We start from the raw sequence: 26,637 nt of genomic DNA on the forward strand, positions 1-26,637 counted from the left end.
GCAGTACTCAGAGGATAACTCATTTTTCTTGCTTAAAATGTAAACCTCGGACAAAAAGCAGAACACCAAGAAGCTCTAAAAGGAACAGATATTCTGTTTCAGGTAATCACCTCCTCAGTTACACCGCAATCATGTGGAAAGGTGCAATAAAGATAAAATATGTGTTTGTGCAGAAAATCCACCCACTGTTTCATAAAGCAAATTGTTTTCTCTGCATTTGGTAATGCATCAAACTGGCCTTTCTTGCTTTGAGACAGCTTTTCTCCCAGACCTCCCCAGAACAGGAATAAAAAAATTAGGTGGGAGTGAATAACGAAAGGTGGCCATAGCTGGAAGGTGGCTCTCAAGGATGACCACTGCAGTCTCCTGGCCACTACTCTGCTGCATATCCTGCTGGAACAGTCAATGAACATGCTTCTTTGGTGGAGCTGAATATTGAGAATGTGAGGTTTGAAAAGGGTTTGCCCAGTTACACCCTCTGAAAGGAGGCACTACCACCTCCAAATCCGTCAGTGTGCTATGTTGTGATTTTACATCCCCTGTGGTTGAAAAAAATAGCCCATCTTGATTAACACTATTCAGTTTGAAAAATTGGCAATTCATGCATATTTAGGAAAGATCAGAGTATATCAACATTGTGAATTCATCTCAGCGGTTCTGATTTCTCTCTTCGTTATGTTCATTAGGAATTAGCATTTCTACACAGTCTGTTTTAACAACCTGTCTTGAAAAACACAGCACAGGGAGAGTCATCTTAAGTGTCCAGTAAGAAACAAATCCATAGAGAGAAATAAATTGCCTGCCAATGTCGAAATTGGTGCACTCTTTTGTTTACACAGCTCAAAACCAAAGCTTTTGTTAAGTGATGACGTGTGCAAACGTCTATAATCCTGTACTGTTAAGCCCTGAAGCAAATCAGATAATAGGAGGGTTGTTGTAGTAAAGCATGTAGAAAATTGCCAGCCTGCGATATGATCCTTCTTTGAGCTGTTCTGCATTGTGTGCGCAATGAAGGGCTGCAATCTTATAAGAGACGTAATCATTGACATATGATCAACCACAGCTTGAAACAACAGCCAAAATATGCTTTCCTTGGAAAGAAATAAGCCACAAAGACAAGGCAGTAAATAGGGCAAAACACATGTAAGTTGATTATTAATTTAATTTAATTTAATTCCAAAAGGAGCATCTCTTTCTATTTAACCAAGCAGCAGGCAGCTGACCTGGTCAGATGCTGAGGACTAGGTACTTGGTAAGGACGTTAGTGGAGACATGCAGCCCAGCTCCAGCCAGCCCAGATGATGTAATATCTGTTACCACTCTCAGCTGACACAGCACTATGTGGGAATGCAGTTGGGGCATCTCCACGTATTGCTGATCTTCTTTCAAAGGCCACATACCATTCAGTTTCATCATCTAAGCCCCACTCCATGGGTGACTGACTGCAGGAAAGAGCCTGGTCTGAGAAGCAAAGCAGCAATGCCCTGGCTTTACTCTTCCGTGGTGCCATCTATGATGTTCTTGAAGGAGAATGGGGAGAATTTGTATCCGGCTCCCACGTAGAACTTGTTCTGGAACTCCACCCTGGGGAGGGAGCAGAGAGGGATGTCAGTGCTAACTGGGGTAGGCAGGACCTACACCAATGTGAGAGGCCTAAAACATTGCACCCACGGGAAAAGGGAGGCCGTGAGAGCCAGTGGCCTCCAGCCCGGGAACGTAGTCGGCTCTCAGAGCCAGCCAAGAGACACTGGCAGCCCCAGAGAGCAACTTGTCACCCATTAGCTCCAACTTGCTCCAAGTCATCCTGAAAATGCTCCTCACTTAAAACTGGTCTGCCACAAAGCTCAGGCAGCCTGGAGCTCAATCTGGGCTAACAGCATGAAAACTGACCCAGGTTTTCAGCAGGTTTTGCACCTCTGAGATCTTGCTGCAGTTGGTGGTCCCCAGCTGCTTGTGTGATGGTAACCCTGGGTGGGACACACGACCAGTGGTGTGGCTGTGTCTTCAGGCTTTATCATGAACGTCACGATGGTCCTCGGAGCCTACAGCCCTATCCCTCTGAAGGAGTGCCCTGGGGAAAGCTCCCGCAGGCCACACCACCTACCAGTGCAGGCGCAAGGCATGTAGGAAGGCCGACAAACCCTCCATGACCAGCAGGATGGCCACTGTCAGCACTGCAAATGCCGCGAAGATGATGAAGATGGTGATGAGGCCTGTCCAGCTGCTGTTGCTGAGTCCACTTTCCATCACCATGGTCCAGAGAACCTCTGACAGTTCTGCAAGAAGAAATAACAGGAAACAAATTCTGAGCAACAGCTGTGCACAGAAACAGTCTGGCAGCTCACCCATTTTTCCCAGTTAGGTGAGCTGGTTTAAAATAAAATGTCAACACTGTTGACAGTAATCACATATGGCCACCCTGCTTCCCCATGATGAGAAGGGAAGGAAAGTGCATGCAGGCTATTTTCTGTTGCTCCTCTTCACTGTGTTGGAAGCAAAATGTGCTGGTTTGTCTTGGCTTTGTGTCACAAGTCCACACAAGAAAACTACCAGGCCTGTTGCTACCCTGACATGATACAGTCATCAGTTTAATTTGCACCTCTTTAACATGGCAGCTGGGCACTACACAGAGCCTTCTAGGACTGTCTGCCGCTAAATCCCAGAGAACATGATCGACTGACATAGTCACTACATGTGCAGATGAGGTTTCAAGCTGTACTGACTGATGCTGGCTAATACCCACAGGTATTGCTCTCCAACACCCATTTGTTCTCAAAAACAACTTCTCTTAAGGTGCCTTGGAGAAGCTGTGGTGGAAAAAAAAAAAGAAAAAAAAAAAGACAACTGGTTGGTCTCACCCAAGACAGGCTGTATTAATATTTAGGCTGCTTCTTGCCTGTTTCTTTAAGATTTTGTGTGTGTGTGTGTGTGTGTGTGTGTGTCTTGCACACATTTATATCAACATATCTGATCAACAGATATCAACAGGTTTATATCAACATATCTGATGTGTCTGGCAAGAAGAAGACATACTCCTAATCTAGCTATCCCAGTTACATAGGATAGATTGAGAATCAAGCAATTTTCCTCTTGTGGTACAGGCAAGGCAAGGACTTAGCCCAGCTCTTTCCCATCCAGATATGCCAGCCACAAGTCCAGCCTTGTTTTCTGTTTCATCAGTCATTGCAGGGAGGTCCTCGGGCCATATCCAGACTATAAATTAAATGACCTGCTACTTTAGGTGACAACAGATGTGAGGGATCCCCTTGCAACTGATGCCCTCAGGAAAAATACTCTTGTCAGTGCCACTTTGAAAGGCTGCAGAAGAATACAATGGTTTTCCAGGCAGAGTTCTGACATAACACGTAGGCCTGCCCTTAGCCAAGTTCTTTAGTTACTTTATTTTATTTAGATACTTGTCCTCCATGTAAAGCTAATGCATGTTAGCTTCCAATCAACCTCTACTAGGCTCATTTCTGTGCCAAGCAGCATAGCGCAACCCATCAGTGCATGGCACCCCTCTCCCTTCTGTTTTCTTTTTGTAGGTTGTGCCCAGTTCTTCAGGGCAGGCACAACTCATAGCCAGAGGCAGTACAGCAATATTAATAAAAAACATTTCATAAAAATTAGGGTAGTTGAAAATCTGATGTTCCAGCCTGAGGGAATTTCTAGAGTTTGAGAATTTGTTTTTGTCTTAAATCAAGACAAAAGACATTGAAATGCCGTACGTTTTTCATGAAATGTAAGTTTCTGCTAAATATTGCTTGGGAAAAATCCTACCAAAAATGAGAAGTTTCAGGAGTCCTTGAACTGAAAGATTTCTTTTTGTTTTGCTGAACTGAATAAAAGTATCTGTTTCAAGTGTTCTCAACATTTATCTGTGTACCCTAAGGCTATAGCAAGTGCCTCGTGAGCCATGCAGCTATGGTTCCCATACTGCATTTGCCTCTGTGGACTGGAGCAGCCACTTGGGCTGCACCTCCTACACTGCCACACACCACGAGGACTCTTCCAGAGGGACAGCAATGGAGTAGCATGGAAAATGGGCCCTGGCTAGGAAATGGAGTCTGGAGATCCCTGACGTATAGCACCCGGGAATCACCACTGAAAATTGAGAAGGCCAACACAAAACACTTGGATTTATCTGAGGCAAAACATTCTGGGATGCAATTGCCCAGAAGGAGAACTTTGATTTAATGAAGAAATCTGCAGCGCTAATCAAACACCATCAGAAGCAGGGATCAGCAGGGAGTTGCTGGTGAGGTAGCTAACAGGCACAGCCAGTCACTCACGTGCATGGGCTAGGCTCAGCGCCCAGAGCCGCAGGTAGGATGCTGTGTTGGAGATGCAGCCCAGGCAGTATTCGATGGTATGGATAGCTTGATGGACAAATATGTCTCCAAAATTGAACTGAAACAATGTAAAACCAAACACATTTCTCTTATTTCTTAGTTCAGGGTTTCCTAGATAACATTCCGACAAAGACTCTTCATACTCTTCCCTTTTCTTCACTATGTCCTAAGCAACAGAAAAGATACTATCTAGATAAAAAGACTGCTTAAAAGTGTCAATTCTCTATGACCTTTCCTTACATTCTCCTCTGAATTTCAGTGAAAAGCAAATATTCAGAAACCAGCTCCTATTCCAGTCTTATAATTTCAAATCTGGAATAAGATGGCAATCCAATTGCTACCAATCTTTGTGATTTCCTATAGACACAGAAATTCTTATATAAAGTATAGAAATTCTTATATAAATTCTTATATAAAGTAAAGAAATTCTTATATAAAGTTCAGACTATCTGCCAATGGGCAGATAGCATCACCAAATAAGCATTTCTTCTAAGACTGTGAAGATTCCCTTCTCAGTCAGCCATATACACGCTTGATATTGTTGATACTTCAGACAGTCACAAACATTTTTGTCACTTTTTTCACTGTGTAGCTGCATATTGCAGAAGTCCTCGACAGACTCTGCCAAAGGAAGATTTTCCTCCTTAGCCAGCACTGCAGGCTGCCAACTTTTAAATACTCCTTTGCAATTTAAAGGAAGGAAAAATTGCTGACTCTGGGGGAAGTCTTGACCTTCTCTGGGTGCTAAGTAGAAGTGAAACAACCCCCTGGGGAAATGAAAGCTTGAGGTTTGTAAAAGCATGAGATCTGTAAGAATGCCTACCCTCACCAGGCAAAACTTAAGGCAAAATTTAAAGGAATTTATTCTATTAAAATTCAGAGTTTACTCTGTTTGGAAACACAAACTGTTGCAACAGAATGTCTTGGTATCTTCTTAAAAAGAAGGGCTGGCAACTCCAAAAAACCTTCTGCTTGGCTTTGTGTCTTGTACTACTGTGTCTGTCTGAATAATTCTTTCTGCCCACATTTTCTTACCTCTTCTTCATCATCTTCATGGCCACCACTGTGGTCTCCCTGGGAAGCTTTTCTGGAGTGATTGGTCTCCACTTCATTTTCACCCCCAGTGTTTCCTGAGTTGGCCTGAGACTGAATCTTTCAGAAACAAAATGCAATGTTTTGTTTGTGTCATGCTAGAGGTTGCAACCAAAATGAAGCAGACCACAGCACAGAGCTCCATCACTAACCTCTTGACAGGTAACATGTGAAAAACAGCATCGTGAACGTGAGGACAAGTTGAACAATAGTCAGTCATCATTGACTGCAAAAATTGAGTACTCCTACTGAATGGCTCGTAATAATTAAAAAAATAAAATCCATCCTAGAGCACTTTCCAGTGATTCCAACTAATTTAGAGCTAGTTTCTGGTCTCACAATGCACCCTTTATACCCACCAAGCAAAAAACCATTAATTTTGGCATATGAGAATACTGGGGCACATTAAGGCTGATCGTGTCAATTATATGGCTGCAAATCAAAGACATTTTCATCAGGTGAAAGGGAAAAGGAGCCTGAAAAGATCAGGTGACTTGATGAAGTTCACAAAGTTACTGGGATACAGACAGAAACACAATTCAGATCTCTTGATTGAGAGATTCATCTCTCTTGAATCGACAAAAACACTATGATAACCCATCTTCTCTCATAATCATTCTTTACAGAGCTCTTGTAGAAGCCTGAGCAACCTGATCCAAGCCTCATCACAGAAATGACAGCACAGCATAAGAATAGCCCTCCATTCTATGTCTATAATAGCCCTATTATATAGCATAACAAAATCCTGACTTCAAAGCTTCTGTCAGGTTCTGCCTTGTCATTCTTTATAGCTTCCAACAGGTTTCATGGGCAAAGTCTCATGATAACATATTGTTTCCTGTTGCAGCAGCAATCTTTGTCACACCTGCTTTATCTTTGCTTTACCTGAATGTCAGCACAGGGAACAGACTTTGTTGCAAACATATAAATCTGGGTAAATGTAAGATGTGATCAGACAGCTAACATATGAAAATCAGGAACAGAAATACAAGGGCAGAATAGGAGGTGGGGAAAAGCTGTCAGATGTTGCTAGCGTAAAAGCAGGAGCTGGAGTCAGCCATGTCAAGCTTTCATCGAAATCCCAGAAGAATGACAAAACAAGAAATTACAGCGCAGAGGCAGGGCTGCAAAAGTCTCCAGGGACCTGGCTTTCAGTTATAGGTCAGAAGTGACTGGGTTGGAAAAGGTCACACAGCACAACCAGCATCTCTTTCTTCTAATGGAAACATCTGTGCCCTATAAAAGGTACTCCAGGCACTACCTCCCACTGTAAAGAGAAGTAAATCCTGACAGACAAGTAAAGTCCTGTTAGCGTAATAAAGGAGAGAATTAATGAGCAACTGGGAAACTGCAGCTGCCGCAGTTGCATGCTGAAGAGCTGGGTGAACCACAGAGCCCATGGGAAGGAGTGTTTTGTTAATGTGAAAGCAGTCACTTAGGAAAGAAAGCATTGCTGGAAAGCTGTAAAATCAAGGCTCTTCTCCAAGCTGTGCTGGTCTCTCAGAGGCCAGGGGTATCACAGATGCCCTGTTCCTACAGAGCAGCCGACCAGTTGTTAGTGATGGCTGAAGACCAGGAGTGGAGGCCTGTGCCCTGTGTTGGCTTTACTGGCCCTTCAGTCTCTCTAAATCTCCTCTGGTTTAGGATATTATGTTTGAAAGAGCTTGGTGTCACCCTTCTCCCAACAAACGTATGGCCTTGGGAGCAAAAGCTCCTGCTTCCCATTTAGATGGGTCAGCCAAATGTCTATATGCCTGCGTGTCTGGGTGCATGTGCCTTAAAACACACTTTGAAATCACTGGAGATAGTCTGAGATTAGAGGAAAGCAGCCTCTTTAAAAAAAAAAAAAAAAAAAAGATCACTTCTGGGGGTCTGTCGCCTCAGCTTTGCCTTTGCTGTACTGAACCCAAGCTTGACGCTTGTCCCTTACCATGCGCTGTGCTTTCTGGTGGTTGGCTCGGAGGATGAAAGGTTTAATTAGGAGCATCCAGGGAACAGCAATCAGAGCAAAGATGACCAAAAAGCTCTGCACTTCTTTCTAAAAGAGACAACAAACAGAAGAACAAAATGTCACTCTTCCTTTAGCCAACTAAATTTATGGTAAGAAAACTAATTCTATGAAATGTTTATTATTATTATTATTATTTTGTTTGTTTGTTTTTGTTTTATTTGACAGATACACACCCCATATTGATTGAGTCTGTCCTGTTTGTAAAGATACAAAAATAAATGTGTACTTCTGAAGGCTCCAAAATGCACTGTTAGCTTTTTGGAGACAGTTGGATACTTGGAGATGAAAGTCTTTCATGTAGGGAAGAGTAGTTTGCCAAAACCAAATGTTATGGACTTTAACCTGGCTCTCCAATTGTCCAAGCAAATATCTTAACCACTGGGTGAGGTAATCGGTTTGCCTTGCTCTGACCAACGTAGAAACAATGCTGTGAGAGCTGAGTCATTCAAGTCTTCCCCTGGAAAGCAGAGGATACAGGATTTGCTCTCCATTTCTATTTCCAGAATGTAATTGAATTCCCGTAATTTAGCTTTGATCACACATTGCTCCACCAGCAACAACAATACAAGGTGTTCTTGTTGCAGTGTGCCACTCCTATTTCTGTCCTAACATAAATGTTTGTACTTTAAAAACAAAATAAAACAACCATACATCTTTTGTATTTTTTTTAAGACAGCTCAGCTCCCTTATCACCTTCTGGTTAATTTCACACAATCTTTGCATGCAGACTACCCAGGGGAATTGCACAAACTGAGTTACTAATGGAGATGGAGGGTAAGTATAGAAGAAAAAATGACTGTCTTGGAAAGGCTTTGAGTTGTTACAAAACAAAATATGATTTGATGACTTTTTGAAGGCTGATAAAACTGTTTTCCCAATCTCTCCTGCAGACGTAACGCAGTTACTTGGAACAGACCAGGTCTTCCTGCTAACCCTGACTCACCAGCAGCACTATAACTGAGCTCAAGCTGGAGTACCAAAGTGTGCAACTGAATAAATGTAAATGTGTGACTGGAGGCAGCATTTGCTTGCAGATTCTTCTTGATGCTGCTGATATCAAGCAAGAAAAAAAAAAAAAAATCCCTGTTCTGAACAATAATAGGTGACTTTAAAAGATGTTTTCTCTCTTTAGCTTTTTTTTTTTTGTGAGCTCCCCAAAGAAGATGCTTTTGACAAAAAGCTGCCACATATCCTCAAGCTACTGCTTTTTTTTTTTTTTTTTTTTTTTAAAGCTGAAAATAGAGTTTTCAGGTTTTCCAAAGTAGAAATAAGGAAGGGATCAGCAAGGAAAGGAGACGATTGCTATATCTCTAGGGTCTAGCCAAACTTCAGGACCACACTTCTGCAATACACAGTTTTGAACATCTAATCTTCCTTCTTTCCTTTTTTTTTTTTTTCTCCCCAAGTATCTTAAACTGCATCATTGTTCTTGCAGGGATGACATCAAGAATGAGATTTCCTCTGCATCTCTCCTACCTATCTACAAGGCCAACAAGAATACCAGAAGAACAAACTTCTCTTATGTGACTGGCATTTGTGGTTGAGGTTCTGAGCCCGTTCCCCATCTTTATGCCCACCCTCCTCACACCCACTGTGAATTCACAAACAGCTACAGTGGATTCAAGCTGGCTGATGCATACCTGGTGCGTATATAATGGAGCATTTGAATCATCACTGTAATTGAACAGAAACATATTGATGAAGTGGATGAGAATGCTTGGAGCGCTCTGGGATGAGTGGACATCAAAATGACACCATTTGAAAATAATCATGAAGACAAGGTATCCAAAAAGAGAGATAATAAAGATCATCTCTGGAATGAACTGCAGGATAATGTTTATGTATTTCTTGAAGTAGCTGGAAAGAATAAGAAAAGATATGTGTAGTTAATACAGTAGGTATTGATACAAATTTGCACCCAAGTATGAGAATACTGTATGCTGTTTAGTCTTTGGAAAACCACATAAGAAACATACAGCTATCACTAGCCACAAAGAACTCTGTATTGGCAGTCCTTACGAATAAAAGCCATTGTTTAAATGGCTTTACCATACGGTAAGATTAATATGTTGAAATAAAAACTTATATAATAAAAAAAAATAGCAAATTCACAAAGTTAAGCATTATAAGCTGGGGAAGGTCAGAAGCAGGTATAAAATCAATTCTGTAGGTGCAGTCTTTCATTGTCATTTGCAAAAGCTTTTTGTCCTTGTGGGTCACTACACACCTTCCTGCTGTGGTAGTCTCTCGAGGGCAGTGTCTACTCCGTCATTCTACCTACAGTTCTTATTTTTTATTGCAAAATATAGAGGAAGATGAATAGCCATGTGCATGGATCCTGAATAAAGGCCCCCTAAGTCAGGAGGAAGAGATGCTTGTACAGTGTGCAAGGTTTCAGTGTGCTTTGAATTAGACCAAAGGAATTTGTCTTTCAATACGGAAGTTATCAATAGTAGGAGATAATGTATGTTTTTAATTTAGTGTGTTTTAATATTTCCACAAAATGTAAAAGTTGAAGAGAGAAAGTTTAAAAGACAATTCACCCAAGAGATGGCCATCCTTGTGGCTTTTGGACTCAGCACTCTGAGTGGTTTGAGTCTGACAGTGCAATGAGGAAAGGGTGAAATTCAAGTCATCAGACTTAGATATGAGGCTATGAATGAAGGACACTAGAGATGAGGACTTTTGTGCTGCAGCAATGGGGTTGGTGAAACAGACTTACATGTGGTTGAAGAGACTGAGTATCACCCCAAAAACCATGTGCACAATCCCTATCACAACCGACATCTTCATTTTGTAGGAGTTCAGGAAAGTCAGCTTGTTTGATGCAATATTCCAAATCTTTGGGAAAAGGAACACAGACAGGAGAACAAAATTTCAAGGTGTTTTCTCACTAAGACCTGTGGAAGTCGTTACTCAACAATTTACTATTACTAGTTATAGTAAGAATATAACAAGCAACAGAAATCTAGATGTTCTTTATAATATGTTCTTTATAATTTCACTCTGCCAAGTGTGATATAATATCTGTCTTCACATCTGAAAGGTATAATGTACCATCCTCACTTAGCAGAGGAAATAACAGGGATTTAAAATAATGTTGTGACTTTGCTTCAGTCCACCAGAAACTTAAGCCAAGGCTGGTAGCAGAACCTAGGTATTTGTGGTGTCATTCCTTGCCCTTAGGCTGAGTCACCTCCTTCAGCAGAGGTGGAAAGACACAAGAAAATCCTTCCTGTTGCTAGAGAAGTTTGTTTGACATTCACCAGATTAATGAGGACAGAGCATGTTCTAACTTTTCATTTGAAAAACATAGAAAAGCTCTTTTCGACTCACTGGCCAGGGAGACCAGATTATTGCCTGCCTCTCCTCTATTCCTCTCTCTCATCCACCCAGGGGTCCCAGCCCCTCAAGCAAGCAGCAGCCAGTATGGAAGATGTGTTAGCCATGGCTAGAGTAAATTAGGGGTGTGCTGGGGGCGTGTACAGAAAATTCAGCTGTTTGACATGGCTGAATTGCACTGCTTGCTTCCTGGGTTGAGCTTCAGAGCTGGGTTTGTGAAAAACTCCCTACAAGGTCAATCACTCTACAAAACAGGAGAAGCTCATGTTTCTTTGTGTGACCGACAGAAATGAGAGAGCATCCAGCACAGCAGGGACTAACTGGCTGATATTAAGGTTGAAACACGAAAGCCTGATGTTAACAAATGCATTTTAAAATGTGAAAGAGAGAACGGAAAGAAAGAAATAGAACACAGAGAAGAAACTGTGGATTGTTAAATAACACTGGCATTTACTTCACACTTTGTCTGATGAATACACTGCATAGAAACCAGGACTTAACCCTCAAACTTGTGAAGTAGCTATGTAATGGGTGAAGTACTCCAATAAGGAAACTGAGTCCAGCAGCCCGGTGACAGAGAACACACTACAGCACAAGATCACCCTCTAGTAAAAGCAGAATTCCTTCCTGCTTACCATTTAGCTGCTGTTTGTGCAAAATTATCAAAAAAAACAATAATAATAGTTTTAAAAGATGAGTATTTATATCCTTGAATGCTACAGAAAGGCATCACAACTACTGTGTAAAGAACAGGTAAAGAGAAAGAAGTGAAGAGTGTGGCTTTAGGAGAGAGAGTAGGGAGCTACTGATGTACCTGATATGTAGAAACAGGACTGAAACACAAATTAGCTTAGAGCAATTTAATTTAATTACCGGATCTATTCCAAATGGATATGGATTTCCAGAGTAGACCCCTGGGACTGCCGGATCCAGCTGCAGCTCTGTGTTTTCCAGAAGCACATCCTTACTACAAGAGAAAAGTGAAATAACCTTTGCAGCTAAATCTCATGGTATAAGCCTACAGCACACTTACATGAGATGTGCTCAGGGCTACCACATGATGGCTCTCACTGACTCCAGCCTGTGAATTATTATCCTGGGTTTGTGTGCACATGTGTGTGTGTGGAAGTGGGCCCTGCCCTCACACTAATAATTCTGCCATCACACTAATATTTCTCTATGCATCAGTCCTGGACACCTGCAGATTTTTATGCACATCAGTGCCTGAACAAACAGGCATGTTCCCAGGGACTCCACATTTCCATTTCAATAGTGAGTTTGTCTGTGTGTGTCAGACAAAACCTCTGATTCATTCATGACTGCATCCACAGCAGGGTGTTCTTTCCCTCCCCACACAGTCACTCTGTCTTTCTTTCAAAGCCTACATGCTCCATTTGGTGTGTTTTCACTTGTTTCCCACATTTAGCCACTTACTTCCAAGTATTATTTTTAAACATGGGGATGACATGCCAAGACGAGCCAAGGATGTTGAACGATTTGGAGAAGCAGTCATTGTAGATGAAGCCAGTATATATGGAGAATATGCCCATGAGCAGGATAAGGTAACGCCCGCTGAAGAAGGTGTTCCAGATCTGCAGGGGGAGAGGCACAGCGCTGGTAACCAAACATCTGCCTCACAGGCATCTTCAGAGGATCCCTGCTCAGTCTCAGGAAAGCTGAACGCTCCTTTAATCAGCATGGGACAACGAGCCTTTTCCTAGGCTGATGGGGTGCACCAGCTCCCTGGTACTCACCTCATTAGTGCTCTTCTGGGCCAGAAGGCTCTTCTCATTAATGACCATCCAGAGCGCAAAGGCCAGCATGATGGCACCATGGCCACAATCCCCAAACATCACCGCAAACAGGAAGGGGAAGGTAATAATGGTGTAAGGAGCTGCAGGAAATAAAACACAGGACACTCAACTACTAAACAAAAGGAGGAGCAGTCCACCCCTCCAAGTCGTTCTTCACAGCTGCTGTCCTTAAAGGCCTCCCTGCTCTCTCCCCTACACACCAGGCAACAAGATCTAGGGCAGAATTTGCTTTACCACTAGAAAGATTTTCCAACTTTCTGACCTCCACCTTCCTTGCAGTTTAGCCTTCATTTCATCCCATCATAAAAGGAAAAAAAAAAAAAAAAAAAAAAAAAAGGAAAACATAATGTACAGACAATTGCATTCTTTTCTGCAAGAGAAAAATGTGCTTAAAGGTTACTATTGTGTTTCTCAGTCTTCTAAGTCCAAGCACCTAGAGTCTACCTCATCTGTTCCCATAGGCTCCCATTTCCAAGTTTCTGTTCATTCTCAGTGGTCTCCTTGGTATTCTCTACAACTGTTTTACACTTTTCTCCAGTGCTTTTTTGTTGTTGTTGTCCTCAGCATGATAATAAGCTCACCTTATATTCACCTTGTGAGTTTAAATCTTTTCCTTAGATCTGCTACCTCACCATTTGTTTCCCATTCTATTTTTGTGTTGTTCATTATTCCTGCCAAAACCAGCCACTGAGGACTGAGGGCCAGATTCTGTACTTGAGAAAATCCATGCTTATACACTAGGCAGTGCCAATTCTTGTCAGCAGAAAATACGGTTCCGATTTCTCAGTCAGTTTCAGGCTGATGAGAGCCCAAAGGCCTTCACTTCGGCTTTGGCAAGCCTGGCACAGGTAGCCAAGTGTTTCTCACCTGGGTTCATCTCCCTGTAGTTGCCCACACCATATGCATCCACGATGTTCTGAAATCCAGCTGTGAACTTGTTGGTCCTGTTGAAGGTGGGTGGTGCCATCCTGGTGTGTATGGCGGTGAGGATAGGGGCGATGGTAGAGCCACTTCGCTCCTGCAGACCCAGAGACAAGGACAGACCCAGTCAGGGTGGCTACCGGGAAGGCACTGGTCCCACAGTACAAAGGCCTTTGTCCAGGCTGCACAGGCAGCAATATGAGTGTTGGACTTAAAAGTGTTATATCTCAACCCTTTTTCTAATGTCCAGATTTTCCCATTTTCTGTGCTATTGATTTGTTTGGGCAACGCTGCCAGCACTGCTGACTCTTGTGGTTCAGTCACAAACCTGCTAAGATTTAATGCTGACCTTAAACTCCCCAAGGCCAAGCCATCATGCAACAACCTCAACTTTAATTAACGCTGAAAAGGGAGGCTAGCATTATAGTAACAGACAAAAGCTTGAATGTATGCTCAACATATGAGCAATGTGGTTTGTGTGAGGGCTTTGGGGACCCGAAGCACTGGCCTCTTACCATTCCCTGATGGAGAGCTCTTTTTATCCGGCCAGTGTCAGCCACTGGGAACCAGATCTCTGCAATGACACACTGCTGGGTGACATCGATGTTACAGCAGTTCAGGATGTGGTAGATGGCTTTGATTTTCTTCACCTTGATCTCCCAGGACCACAAGTTGGCTGCTGCCTCATGCAGCAGTCGCTGGCGGTGAGACTCAGTTTGGGTTATCACCTGTAAGCAAGCACAGCACAGGCAGTGCTCGAGATAGGAAGGCACAGGTAGTATGCTCTACTCAGCAGTTATTTGGGAAGGCAGGTTGGGGAGGGCTGTGGAAAGGGGGTGGTTCATATGAAAGAGCCAGGTGTACGGGTGGGCAGAGTATGCAGGTCTGGGCATGGGCGCATTTGGCACCAGGTGCATGATGCTGGTTGCTAATGGCTCTCCTTGTGTTGCCCCAAGCCCCTGAAAGTGTTCAGGAGACCAACAGGAGTTCCTGAGCTGTGCAATTGTTACTTACAGAACTACAGCCCGTGGCCCTGGTGGGATCCCCATACATCATGTGGTCACCACGGTGCTGCTGCAAAAATGGGCGCCGGGGACACTTGTGTTAGGAGGATAACCTGCATGGTCTACAAGCACTGAAGAAGACTCCTGCCTATGATGGTTACGAGTGAAAGTCAGTTCAGGAGCAGGCTTGGATATTAAGGGTATCCACAAAGGGGGTTACAGCAGGGTGCCAACTGCAAACAGGGTGTCCATTCCCACCTGCCTCAGGACACACGTATCGTCATGTGTGGCAATACAAAGGTCACAGGTAGGACTCCTTTAGAGGTGTGAAGTCCTGGTACAGTATGTGGATTTACAAGCCATTCAGTACTCACAACGACTGAACTTGGTAATTTTCAGCCCTACATTAAATGATGGGGTAAAAAAAGGTTAGAGACTTGAACTTCTAGAGAAGCAGCCTTGGCTTTCCATTGCTTGTGTACCAACAGCCTCAAGAGAGAGTACCATGGTAAAGAATACCTAATAGCAATATATTTTTAAAAATTCACTTGAGCCCTTTCTGCACCTAGTATAGTTGTACTACAGCCTGCAAACAGAGCTCAGTTCTGTGAGACTGCTGTGAGACTGCAGCAACACTGCTGCTCATCCCTGTGCCCCAGCCGCAGGATGTGACTGAGCAACAGAGAGACCTAGCCATGGCCACAGGGGTTTAGGCAGGACAAATAACTGGGCAGGTCCACTTGCAGGGTTCAGATCCCAGTAAATCCATTGCCACCTACTGTGTTCAGGTCCTCGATCCTTGTGTTCACTCCATCAAGCATTTCTCGGCGCTCGGTGGCAGACTCTGGACAGGGATAGACTGTGGCACGAAACCTAGCCTCAGGAAGAGAAAAGTGAGAAGCATCATTTATTTAATTGACTTTTTCTTCCTTTGTGCTCTTCTCAGCTCAAAGCTGGGGAAACTGGACTTTATCCCTCACCTGGTGCCATGTCCTGCAGAACAAAGCCGTGTTGGGTCTCCCAGAAATGTCCAAAAAGCTACATTAATCTCTTCATAACAAAAAGCATCCTTTTGCTTGTTCTAGCTGAAAACCCACTCCCTGTCTCAGCTACCACAAGGCACAAGATATTACGCAGCGTTCAGCTCTAATACACATACGCCCACAATAAGGATGCCCTGCTAAAGTCCTGGGAAGTTGCTCGGGCTGCAAGGAGCCACAGTAAAATAACCTTGGCAAATGCAGCCCGGTTAACGGGGTGGCCAACAGATGTCCCTCTTGCACCGAGGCTGGAAAAATCCCGTGTCACTGCCAGTGCACTACCCGCACTCGGTCACTGGGGGTAGGCAAAGCACAGCAAGCAAACGCCCTTCGTGCACGCAGCCTGTGCGAGTAAATTACCCCGTAAAAAAAATAAAATAAAATAAAAAAGACCCTCTGTATTTCCAGGGTAAAACAAAAGCAGGCTGATCATACGGCTGGCTCTTGACTTCTGGTCTATCTGTACAACTAAACAGCTTGGGAACAAGGGAAGGAGGGGTGAGGTTGTATGCTGATCTGACATACACCACTCTCAGGTGTTTTTAAATATGAGCATCAGTGTGTAAGTGTCCAGACCCAGGTAAATGTTTTCTGTTAGCTTACCCCCAAGACTGCATTTGGGAGATTCAGCTGGTTAGTTTAGTGTGGTATAATAAGGACAAACGTAGGCTCCCTGTGTATACATGAAGGTCTTATCTCCATGCAGGTATCGTACACTACTTTACCTGTAGTATGCAACTTGACCACCTTTACTACTGCAAGTCATTCTAGTGGTGTTGCAATAATTGAAATAGCAGAGATCCCTCTCTTTCTTTTCCTACTTGGTTTGTTCAGTGATATCTAGTGCTTGTGCCAGCCCTGCCACTTCAAGGGCATTATAAATGTCATCCTTCGGTATTGCTCCAGCAGGTCTGCAGGAAGAGATCACGCCTCTTTACAGGTCTGCAGGAAGAGATCGTACCTCTTTACAGAGGGGGAGATGGTGCAGAAGAGTGCACCAGATCTTCCCCCCCACACTCCTCCAAGTGCAACACGCTGCTGCCGTCCTGCAGTGGAGCTATCCTGAGGCAGGGTAGCTGAAAGGCTGCCTTTGTGCAAGTGTGACGAATTAAAAGAAGATGTAGCAGGGTCATGGGGGTCCGTCCCCGCTTAAGAGACAAAAATGTGCATGCTCTGTACAGATAAACATCACATTCTGGCTTCATCTGAGCACAGAATATACCACCACCTGGTCCTCAGAATCAGTTCCAGCACACACACAAGTGAGGATAGTTGCAAATTGAACAAAACGAGCAGCAGTTTCCTAGAGATCAGCTCAGAGCTGTGTATAATGACAGCACACGCTCTTCAGCTAAACTTCCCTTTCCAGAATCGAATCTTTGCTCACTCAACACCTGGTATTCCTTTCCAAAGGTTATTCACCCTACCTAATTATTTCCATCTTCTTATTCTTCACAGCTCTTAGTTCATCTTTAATAAGGATTTTTAATCAAACTTGAAAGCTTACTCCTCCGTGCTGTACAGTTCCCCCGTTTCCAATAACGTTATTGCAGCAGTGTTGCTTTGATCTTTTAACAGCCATTTTGCATACCGAATATCAGCTTTGCCCTAATGGCACAGACATCTCTGAAAGCTCCAGGAGAATTCAGCAGGGAATCCTTACATTGATAAACCCAGTTTAGTATTCACATTAGCACCGAGGCAGCCGCAAGAAAAGGAGGAAAAGAAAATTTCTTACATTTTCCTCCTCCCTGCTCCCCTACACCTCTCACTAATAAATTTGTGCATGGTCTTAATGCTCATGAAATTGGCAGACTAATGTTACCAATTAGAGTCAAGCAGGGACTACAGGCGTAACCTGAGGCACACTACTTTGCAAACAAATCTTAGACTGCCTTGCAGGAGACTGGCTTATATCAATCCCGTGATTTTTGCAGGATATTTACTTGTCATGAATGATGACTTAGTGCTAAGCAGAAATGTCCTGCGGGGGCTGGAATGACACAGCCATCTGCTTCAGGTATAGTTAACCCTGCCTTAAAGATGGGCCAGACCAAAATGTCTTGACCTGTGTATCAGGGATGGCTGATGGCCCACAGAGCACAAAAGGAGATGCATAGGATAAATACATTTTAAAAAACAGACACTCAGCAAAACAGACATATGCTGCATAATAGCAAGCAAAAAAATAAATTGAAAGGGAGGAAGAAAGGACATAAAGGAGGATTTCAAGTGTAGCCTGATTATCTGGCAATAAAGGAAAACCTGTGTGCTAGCACTGCAAAGGACATCCTGTGGATTTGTCTTAGGTGGGCATGTTTCCTTTCAGTTTCAAAAGGCTGAGAGAAGCTAGCATACTTTCTGTGAACCTACCACCACATCCACATCATAACAGCATACTTGTCATGTCATTGCCCGCCCTGTAAAGATCTTCTCACACTGCCAGTGCTGCAGGCTCCCTGCTGCACCTTGTTGCAGAGGGTCACGCCTCTTGTTGGTAAGATTCTGGGTTCAATCAGCAATGAAAATGCTGGCAGGCATCATATTGCCTGTTCTTCTACCCCAGAAAAAAATATTGTGACTGCAGGGAGTCTAAAATGTTGCAGAGGAAAAAAAGTCCTCCAAAATCAAATGCCCTCAGCTCTTTGTGTGCTACCCCAACTCTAACTGTATGCCCTGGCAACTTGCTAGGCCATCGGCACAGGGGCAAGTCCAATGGGAAGCATTCACAGCCAGCAATTGCCCAGGAGTACAGAAGGGGAGAAATGTACTGAACAGTGCCTAAAAAGCAAGCAAAGAAGTGGGACACAAGCAGGAAACTGTAATCCGGGAAGAGGATGAGGCTTGCCCAAAGACAACTGGCAGCAGACTGGTCCTGCCCAGTGTTGATGGCAAAACATCCCCCTTTTCTGAGGTTTGGGGTCAGATAGGAGTGACTGAGACCTGAGAGCCTTCTTCCAGCTCTCCGTGCCCCTGTGGCTGCTTTATGCAGAGAGATGCCCACCTTATGTGGCCTGAGGATGAGCACAGGGCTGATCTGGGGTGAAGTCAGTGCTCCCAGCTGGATGGACTGCCCTTCTGATTAAACCCAGGAGGCAAGGAAAGGCCTGCCCCAAGCGCACAGGCTGGGCAAGAGAAATTGCTGGCTCTGTCCCCCTGAACTTCTGCAGCCTGTAGGCGCTTGGCTGACCTCACTTGGCTGCGGGGTTATGCCTCAAATGGATCCGGTAACAGCAGACAGATCCCCTCATCAAATATGATTTACGCCGCAACAAAGCCCATCGGTCACCAGTGTTATGAAAGAGTAACAAAATATTCAACCTGAATTATCTTTTCAAGATGCTTAACAGGGTGGAAACAAGTCAGGCTGTATGAAGCTTTCATTTCTTTGGGCTCTGTCTCTGATTACACAGACATTGCCCAAAGGCCTTGGGAAAGGGGGGAGCAAACTACAGCATCATCTTTTCATGCTGAAAGGCTTGGGAGCAGTCTGGGGATTAGCATGCTCCAAGTGCACAAGCTGCAATATCTGCTAGGGCCCCTGATTTTCAGGGGAAGGATGCCAAATATTTCTTTAAGAAAAAATAAATAAATAAAAAGTCCCCTTTAAGATGTCCCAAGTTAAAAACCTCTCAACCTCCTACCTTCTCTAAGTCACTTTGGAAAATTTAGAACTTCAATTTCCCAGCACTGAGGTGACGTATATCCCTTATGATTAGGAGCAACAGAAGTGAGAAGCAGAAGGGAGCTCCGTGGTGCTGCTGATGGACGGAGCGCAGAAATCTAATCTCCAGCTCCAAGCTCGGCCAGCCCATGCTGACAGGCAAACACCTCCGCAAGAGTCATTGTGACCTGCTCACAGGCTGCCTTACCCATCACAAATCTTCTTGATTTTTTGTTTGAGCTGCTCTCCTTGATAGAAGATAATGAACACATTCTTTTTCACCTCTTCTCTCTGCAACGCAATTCAAGCAGAATTTAAAGCACCCAGGGCAAAGAATCAGGTGCAGAAAATGATTTTTTCCTTCTTTGTTTGTTTTTAAGACAGCCTCTTCAGTGGTGTGCTGTTTTCCCCCAGCCCTACTTTTTCAGGATCAATATTTTTCCTAGGTGCTGTTTCAGAGACCAGGCAAGGATGGTGGCTCTGGGAGAAGGAGCAATGTGGAGCAGAGGGGTAGGGGACAGGAGGTCCCCAGGACTCACCCTGGAGACACCGGGGGAGTTGACCGTCTTTGGTCACAGCCCACCTCCCTGGTGGTCACCAGGCAGGACAGAGAAACCACCTTGATAACGGCAAAAGGGGAAAGTGGTATCAAAAGAAACCTTCTCCCCCTGCTCAGACTCTCCTGCCCTTCATCTGAAGGCTGCCTTCAGGCCCCCAGATCTGCCCCAGCCAGGGCACTGGTTCAGTTTCTGCAAAGAAGAAGCAACAGCAGGTCAGTACCCACCGTCACGGGGTCCTCCAGGGGAGTGTCCATTTCGGTGTACCTCAGGTAGATGTTTCCCCTGCAGGCTCGCCACAGCAAACGCTCGAAGGGTATCATCCTCTCCCTCTTTATAACCCCTGCTGTGAATCTGAGCACAGTTAAAAGATAAATTACAAGACCATTCTAAGCCTTCTGGGACCTGTAGCACACTCAGGTTTACAATTTCTTGCTTTTTAGTCTGTGACAGCCAGGGCTCAGCTGTTCAAGGCAAGGTCTCTGCAGGCACATGCTTTGCCCGTACCAGAGCTGATCAGGGCTACAAAAAGACCAGCATTAACAGCTAAAAACATCCACCTGGGACAAAACCATCAGCGTGTGTAACCACACCAAGCTGAGGTAAACATAAGGCTGTTTGAGTCTATGTTGGCTGCCAAATTACCATCAGTACCTCTGGTGCCTGCTCTCCTGACTCTCAGCCTCAGTATTGCTTTTTGACAAAGCCCAGTGCAAGACATCCTATGGATTTTTGTTGTGCTTCCACTTCCACCGCTGTAAACTGGACTGGTACCCACCAGAGTCCAGAAGCCAAACATGAGAAGTCATAAGAAAATGATTTTCAGTCAATACCTACTAAGGGCTCACTGAAATCGGTGGCCTGGAAGTAAGAGGCCATTTGTTCCACTGACCCATATCCTGACCATGGTTTTGATGATAACTTCAGAGGACAGTCACTCCTTCACCCTGATCAATCAGCTCCACTGAAGAGGCTGGCAGGCAGCCTGTGCTAAGAGGCTGAAGGAAGTGTATGGGTGTCATAACAGTGTGGTGCAGGTGGGAAGCCTGGTCAAGCTAGGGGCTGTCACCAGTACGCACCCCAGCTTGGCAGCTGCAGCGGGAGTGCTTCTCAGCTCCAGCAGGCCAGATGTGTCTTCGCTGAAGAAATCATCTGGCAGGTTGGTTTCTGCCTGAAAAAAAAAAATAAATTGTTTTTATAAACACCTCAATATTCTCCATTTGAAAACTATTTTCATATCATTCCTCTGACATTTTTCACCCCAAAGGCAGCTTTCCACAGAGATTTAGAGCAAGGGAAAGAGAAAGGGAAAAAAAAAAAAAAAAAAAAAAAAAAAAAAAAGAAAAAGAGAAAAAAAAAAGTTAAAATACCTCTTAGCAACTGAAAAGCATAAACCCTATTTTTCAAAGAGAACTGGGAGCCAAGCTCGTGAGCCCCACTGAATCAGAGAGATTCAGACACCAAAATGACCGAGATACTTTTGCAAATGCATCTTACTGAATTGTGTTAAAGAGCACTGTGATTTGCTTAAAATCAATAGCAGCAACACACAACAAATGGAAACATCAATATTTTTAGGAACCTTCCACATCTTTACTGGCAGATCAAAGAGGCCTCTCACCTCAAAGAAGTCCTGGGTTTTCTTCAGCAGATGTTTGAGCTCCATCAGCTCAAGGAAGTTCTGCTTCAGTGTTTGTTGGTTCTGGTTAGCTTCCAGCAACTCAGCCTCAAGTTTCTCCAGCACTGTCTGTTTAGGATCCAACCACATCCAGAAAAAAACTCAGTAGCAGCTCAATGGCCCTTTACCATGCTGATATCAAATATTAAACATCCGATCGTTGGCTTATTTGCTTATTTTTTGTTTGTTTGTTTAAGGAGGAGTATATTAAATGTGGCCTTTAAGTAAGCACCGAGTTTGAGGAAGATACTGATTAATGTCATTTTCCTGTTGCCACCTCCACTGTTGTGTATTTTGTCCTACTTAGGCATTAAGGCTAAAATCCACCTGACCAAAATGCAGGCAGATGAACGAGTGCCTGTTGTAGATACCCCCATCTGTCTCAGTGTCTCTGTGGTTCCCCACAGAACATCTTGGACCCTAGGTGGACTGACTATGCATACTGACTACAAAAGAAGCCTACAACAAGGCCTTTATCTTACGTACATTAACTATAAACCAAAACTTAGGTGAGGATGTGGGCCTAAGAACAGATCAGGCAACCGCCTTGCTCCTGTGAAGCTGAACCCCTTGGGAAGCACGATTTTCCTTCCTTGTTACCTGCGTCTGCAGAATTTAAAAGTGACACAGTCTATAAATCTCTATAATCTTCCAGCTGGGCTAGAATAAAGCAACGTCATAGCACAACATCAGGCAGTGATACCACAGCCATACTCCCACTAGGACAGACAGCCCTTTGGGTTTTATGCAGTGAAGCTGGTTCTAACATCACGCCTCCTGATTAATCACCCAAACCCTTCTTTCTCCTACAGATAATGGAGGGTTTTTGGTGAGAGTGATATCTTTCCTCCTAATATATTGGACCAGAGCTTTCACAGGGGATAGTGAAAAGACTGGGCACCATTAGGAACATGCAACAAGACCAGCCTTGACCTAACTGCTGAGACAGCGAGTTGGGGAGCACTTCTGCAAGCAGGGAGCTCTCTGCTGGTCTCAGTTATCAGGATCTTTCTTGCAGGGGGGTCTGCATCTAGCATGTTACCCAGACACCCTGATGCATATCCCCTTCCCTCTTTCTTGGCCTGGCCCATATTCTGTACCTCCATATCAATCATTTCCCGAGGCAGGGGCGTCTCTGGGTACTTTTCTGGTTTAATGATCTCCACAATGCCTTCCATCTCATTTTCCAGAAAACCTGCAAGGAAAGAACACTGGACATGCAGGGCCATTTCTGAGTTATCCCTCTGCATGTAAACAACAGGACCAGCCTGGCTTGGCTTTACCAAGCATTTGTCTTTCAGATATGACCTTGCAGTAAGAAACACACCCAGAAGACACAAAGCAGTTCCAGCACAGCTGAACCATGAAAAGCATCAGGGACAAGCTGTAAAAAGGCCAAGGACACTGACTTCATGGCTTTGAATCCTTCCACAGTATGATCTTGTGGTTTACTTCCCACCCCTTGACCCAGACAGCCCTGAGCCCTGGCACAAATGGGTGGTGGGGCACTGCCTCGCTTGGGGCTGTGAACAAGGCATGCAGCTAGCTCAGGTTTGCTTCTCTGCTCTAGCAATGGCAAGTGCTGTCCTTGTCATGGTGGGTGCTGGTGTCGTGGAGGACAGCAGAGCTCAAAGGACACATCTCCATAGGAAACCAAACTCCATGAAATTGGCTGCCTGTGTTTTTAGGATTTGTCCCCAGGCTGAAGCACTTGGCCACAGCACAGGGGTAAGAGTCAGGCTATCTGGGTTGAGACTCCTGCCCAGAGCCAGATTTATCTTGTGATTTTTTATATGCTAATTATCTTCCTTTCAGTTCAGTTAACCATTTTCAAAACAGGGGCAATGATTTATTGCCCATATGGGGTGAAGCGTTAATTAGCTGATGCATGCAAAACATTTCCAGGAGCTCGGATGGAAACACTGCCATTTTGCCACTAATTCTGTCCCACAGCGTGTGAGCACTTAACAAAGACATTAATCCCACACCGCCAGTTGGTGCAGAGCCGACTGCACTTGACAAGCATTTACTTACGCAGGATCCTCTCCAAGGATTCACACCTTCTCACTTCATTCACAAACTTTCTTTGGAAGCTGTTCACATTCCCATTCAGCTAAAAACAGGAGGGAAAACAGGCAGAAGGTTGAGCACCTGTTTTAACATCAGCTGAGAATGAACACCTTTGGTACAGATGGACATCTTACAGACTCCTAATGGCAGGGCAATACTGTCCATTTCCTTGTGGATGAGGACATCATGGCCTTACCAGCCCATTTCCACCCAGACTTATGTGACATAGGCAGCAGTCATAGGTGGATTCTCATTGGGAGCCCCCCATTTTCTGGTAGTGGAGGGAGTTGTCCCAAGGGCATACAGAGCACTGGGTGGGGACTCAGGGACCAGTCGGGTCTCAGCATGGCACTTGGCCGTACGATCAGCTTTGTGGAGGTCCTGTTCTCTCCATGGGTTCTTCTACCACCCTGTAGGGGTGATGTTCATCATCTCTTTCACAAGAGCTTTGGGGAACGACAAACACACACCTGGGGAACATCTCCAGTGACCCAGAATGCCTACAAGGCACTACTCACATCTCTGAACTGGACCAGACCCAGCTCCCCGAGCTCAGCCACGCAGCAGTAAGCAGCCTCCACCTGCAGGAAGAGCTGCATCAGGCTCATCTCCTCACTGCGGAAGATTGAGGCCATTTTGGGTGGCCTCCTCCTGCCCAGATGTCTCCAGGGGCTTCAGTAGCAGCGTGGTCTTCCTCTCCCAGGGAGGTACTGGAAGGTGCTGAGCACTGGAGGAACATGAGGATCGCTGTGAGGCACTCTGTGAGGCACTCATAGAGTTTCTCTTTGTCTTCCAGAATACAGAGAAGACGACTCATTAATTGCACCTTGCAATTAAGGCACATGACAGAGGCCAGATTTTTTTTTTACTTGCACTGGTAGTGTGAACATAGCATTGCAGAAGCATACAAAGTGTGTTATGTGGGAATAGGGAGAAGAGGATTACTTTTTTTTTTTTTTTTTAATTAATGTTTAAAAAATATTTTTCCCTACAAAGGACTCTTTTCAAAATAGGATAAATGAAATATCATGCATTCCATAAAAGTTCCTTTTGTCCATATGCTTCTCTTTGTTTACCTTGGGTAATTTGAATGTACAAATTGCCTGTAGTCATTCTTGCACAAAATTAACTAATTTGCATGCACAAACACAGTGATTATTATTGCCCAGAGAAAAACATGCAAATAGATACACTTCTTGTTTGTGTTTCATTTTGAGAATTCAGTAGCAAAATGACATCTTTTAAATAGCGAACAAAAATCCCTATATAACTTCACTTCTATGTGTTGACCAGGATGGGAAGATGAGTATTCTTAACTTGTCTTGCAACCCTTTTTTCTTACAGCTTAATGTGCATTCTAATTATGTATTTTATAATGTATAAAGGACTCCTCTTAAATATGATAGAAACATTTTTCAGGGTATTAAAGGCTGTTTAACAGCAGTACCTTAGTTACTAGTTTGTATTTGCTCGATTGCCCTATTTGTTTTCCTTGTCTTACTCTAGTCATTCACTAAATGATTTAAAATGCTGAAAATAAGGTATATTAAACTAATAGCTTGTTAAAATAAAACTTACCATGTACCAGCTGCATTGGCTTGAGTAAGGATATAAACATTGATATTGGTTGGACATTTTTCAGCAAAATATATTTTTCACATGAGAAAGACCCAAAAGCTGCACCCACATCCACAGTACTCATGCAAAAATGTCAAAAATTCCCTCTCTCTGCTTTTCAAAAAGTTTAAAAGAACGTCAAAATGTCCCATCTTAACTTCTTTAGACTGAAAAGTGTGAAGAGAATGTAATTTAAAGCAGCTTTTACTTTTATATTCACAGTTAACTTCCTTAAAAAATGTTAAAGGATTAGAATTAAAAGATCAAAACTTAAATGAAATATCTGGAAATATTTTACTTAAAATGTTTCAATCCATCCCAATCCTGGCTTCTACTTTTCCTTAGCAATCAATCAGTGAAAACCCCCTAAGGCTCACTTTCCTCTTGATTTGGAATGTGGGTGAAAAAAGACAAGTAAGAAGAAAAACTTCGTTTCAGTGAGAAAATCTGTTTTCCTTCCCATGCAGAGGAAGGCAGGGCATGCTCGCTCCATCCACCTCCTGTGGATATAGGGGGCTTTCCCAAATGGACCTGCTGTCAGCCATGCCCCTGTCATCACTCCCACACAGCAATTTTGTTTGATTTGGCCAAAGAACAGTTAACAGAACAATCACTCACGCTTCCTCTGCTCTCTATTTTCCAGCGGCGTTACGGCATGAAAACGCTCCCCGTTTCGGGCACGGAGCTGCAGGGCTTGCAGGTGCCACACTCCTCTCCTGGAGGCTCAGCCTCCTGCTGGATGGAGACAGCCAGGCTGGGCTCTGGCACCACTGGGAGCAGAAGACCTTCTCTGCTGAGGTCTGCACCGGTCTAGACCAGAGGAAGGAAACCTTCCCGCCCCAGAGCAACCCCCGGGTGGTCTAGACCCAGTGCTTTCTGGCTGGGTCCCCACCTCCCTGCTGGGTCTGCTGCCAGAGCCAGTGGCACATGGTGTGTTGGGACTAATAACAGACGGGGCACGCTGGCTCACACTGCCCCGCTGACCCGAAAACAAGCCAGAGCCTTTAAAACCTGCTGCATGCAGGGATTCAATAAACCAATAAAAGGTCATTTGCAGCACTGAGTGCAGTGTCAGTCGTCAGGAAGGCGGAAAACTCCTGTGCTTTCTTTTCCTCACCAGCAGCAGTGCAGCAAAGGAGAAGGAAACAAGGGGAGGTTAATGATTTTACTCCAGCCAAGTGACTGCCGGAGCTGTGTGGCAAAGAGGAGGCTCGGGGGCAAGGGGCTCTGCCAGGAGAGCTACGTTAGCTTGGGGCAGTTCAGCGAGCAGGAACCTCATTCTCACTGCTTGAAATAACCTGATGGGGAAAGGTGGCTTTGTGGCCCTTTGCCCACTGCAGCTGCTAAAGTGAGGACTCCAGAGAGAAATGCTGCCCCTTCTAAAACCAGTGGCAGAGCTCTCACTGAGGTCAGAGGAGACAGGTTTTGTCCCATTAAATAAGGGCAGTTGGGTCACTACTAAGTGTAGCAGGGTC

General features: G+C 44.3%; 1 protein-coding gene across 3 annotated transcripts in view; it reads right to left on the bottom strand.

Annotated features, from left to right (window-relative positions):
• Positions 1 to 1,148: 1,148 nt before the first annotated feature.
• ATP6V0A4 (ATPase H+ transporting V0 subunit a4) overlaps positions 1,149 to 26,637 on the bottom strand; it is a 32,811-nt gene continuing 7,322 nt past the window's right edge. The window contains exons 1-21 of one of the 3 annotated variants that reach the window (XM_084503384.1): positions 25,781 to 26,046; positions 24,064 to 24,272; positions 23,510 to 23,588; positions 22,576 to 22,670; positions 21,419 to 21,544; positions 20,877 to 20,968; positions 20,025 to 20,151; positions 19,449 to 19,531; positions 15,316 to 15,409; positions 14,048 to 14,260; positions 13,479 to 13,629; positions 12,552 to 12,691; positions 12,232 to 12,389; positions 11,671 to 11,764; positions 10,178 to 10,296; positions 9,096 to 9,312; positions 7,375 to 7,482; positions 5,388 to 5,504; positions 4,293 to 4,410; positions 2,105 to 2,276; positions 1,149 to 1,584 (exon numbers count right to left, since the gene is read on the bottom strand). In XM_084503384.1, the coding sequence (XP_084359510.1) occupies positions 1,491 to 1,584; positions 2,105 to 2,276; positions 4,293 to 4,410; positions 5,388 to 5,504; positions 7,375 to 7,482; positions 9,096 to 9,312; positions 10,178 to 10,296; positions 11,671 to 11,764; positions 12,232 to 12,389; positions 12,552 to 12,691; positions 13,479 to 13,629; positions 14,048 to 14,260; positions 15,316 to 15,409; positions 19,449 to 19,531; positions 20,025 to 20,151; positions 20,877 to 20,968; positions 21,419 to 21,544; positions 22,576 to 22,670; positions 23,510 to 23,588; positions 24,064 to 24,180 (2,514 nt within the window). In that variant the 5' untranslated portion in view covers positions 24,181 to 24,272; positions 25,781 to 26,046 and the 3' untranslated portion in view covers positions 1,149 to 1,490. Of the gene's footprint in view, positions 1,585 to 2,104; positions 2,277 to 4,292; positions 4,411 to 5,387; positions 5,505 to 7,374; positions 7,483 to 9,095; positions 9,313 to 10,177; positions 10,297 to 11,670; positions 11,765 to 12,231; positions 12,390 to 12,551; positions 12,692 to 13,478; positions 13,630 to 14,047; positions 14,261 to 15,315; positions 15,410 to 19,448; positions 19,532 to 20,024; positions 20,152 to 20,876; positions 20,969 to 21,418; positions 21,545 to 22,575; positions 22,671 to 23,509; positions 23,589 to 24,063; positions 24,273 to 25,780; positions 26,047 to 26,637 lie in introns of those variants that run through there. The other 2 variants (XM_084503385.1, XM_084503386.1) reach the window with 2 other exon arrangements.

The sequence above is a fragment of the Aythya ferina genome (genome assembly GCF_964211825.1).
Source record: "Aythya ferina genome assembly, chromosome: 1".
NCBI classification, from domain to species: Eukaryota; Metazoa; Chordata; class Aves; order Anseriformes; family Anatidae; genus Aythya; species Aythya ferina.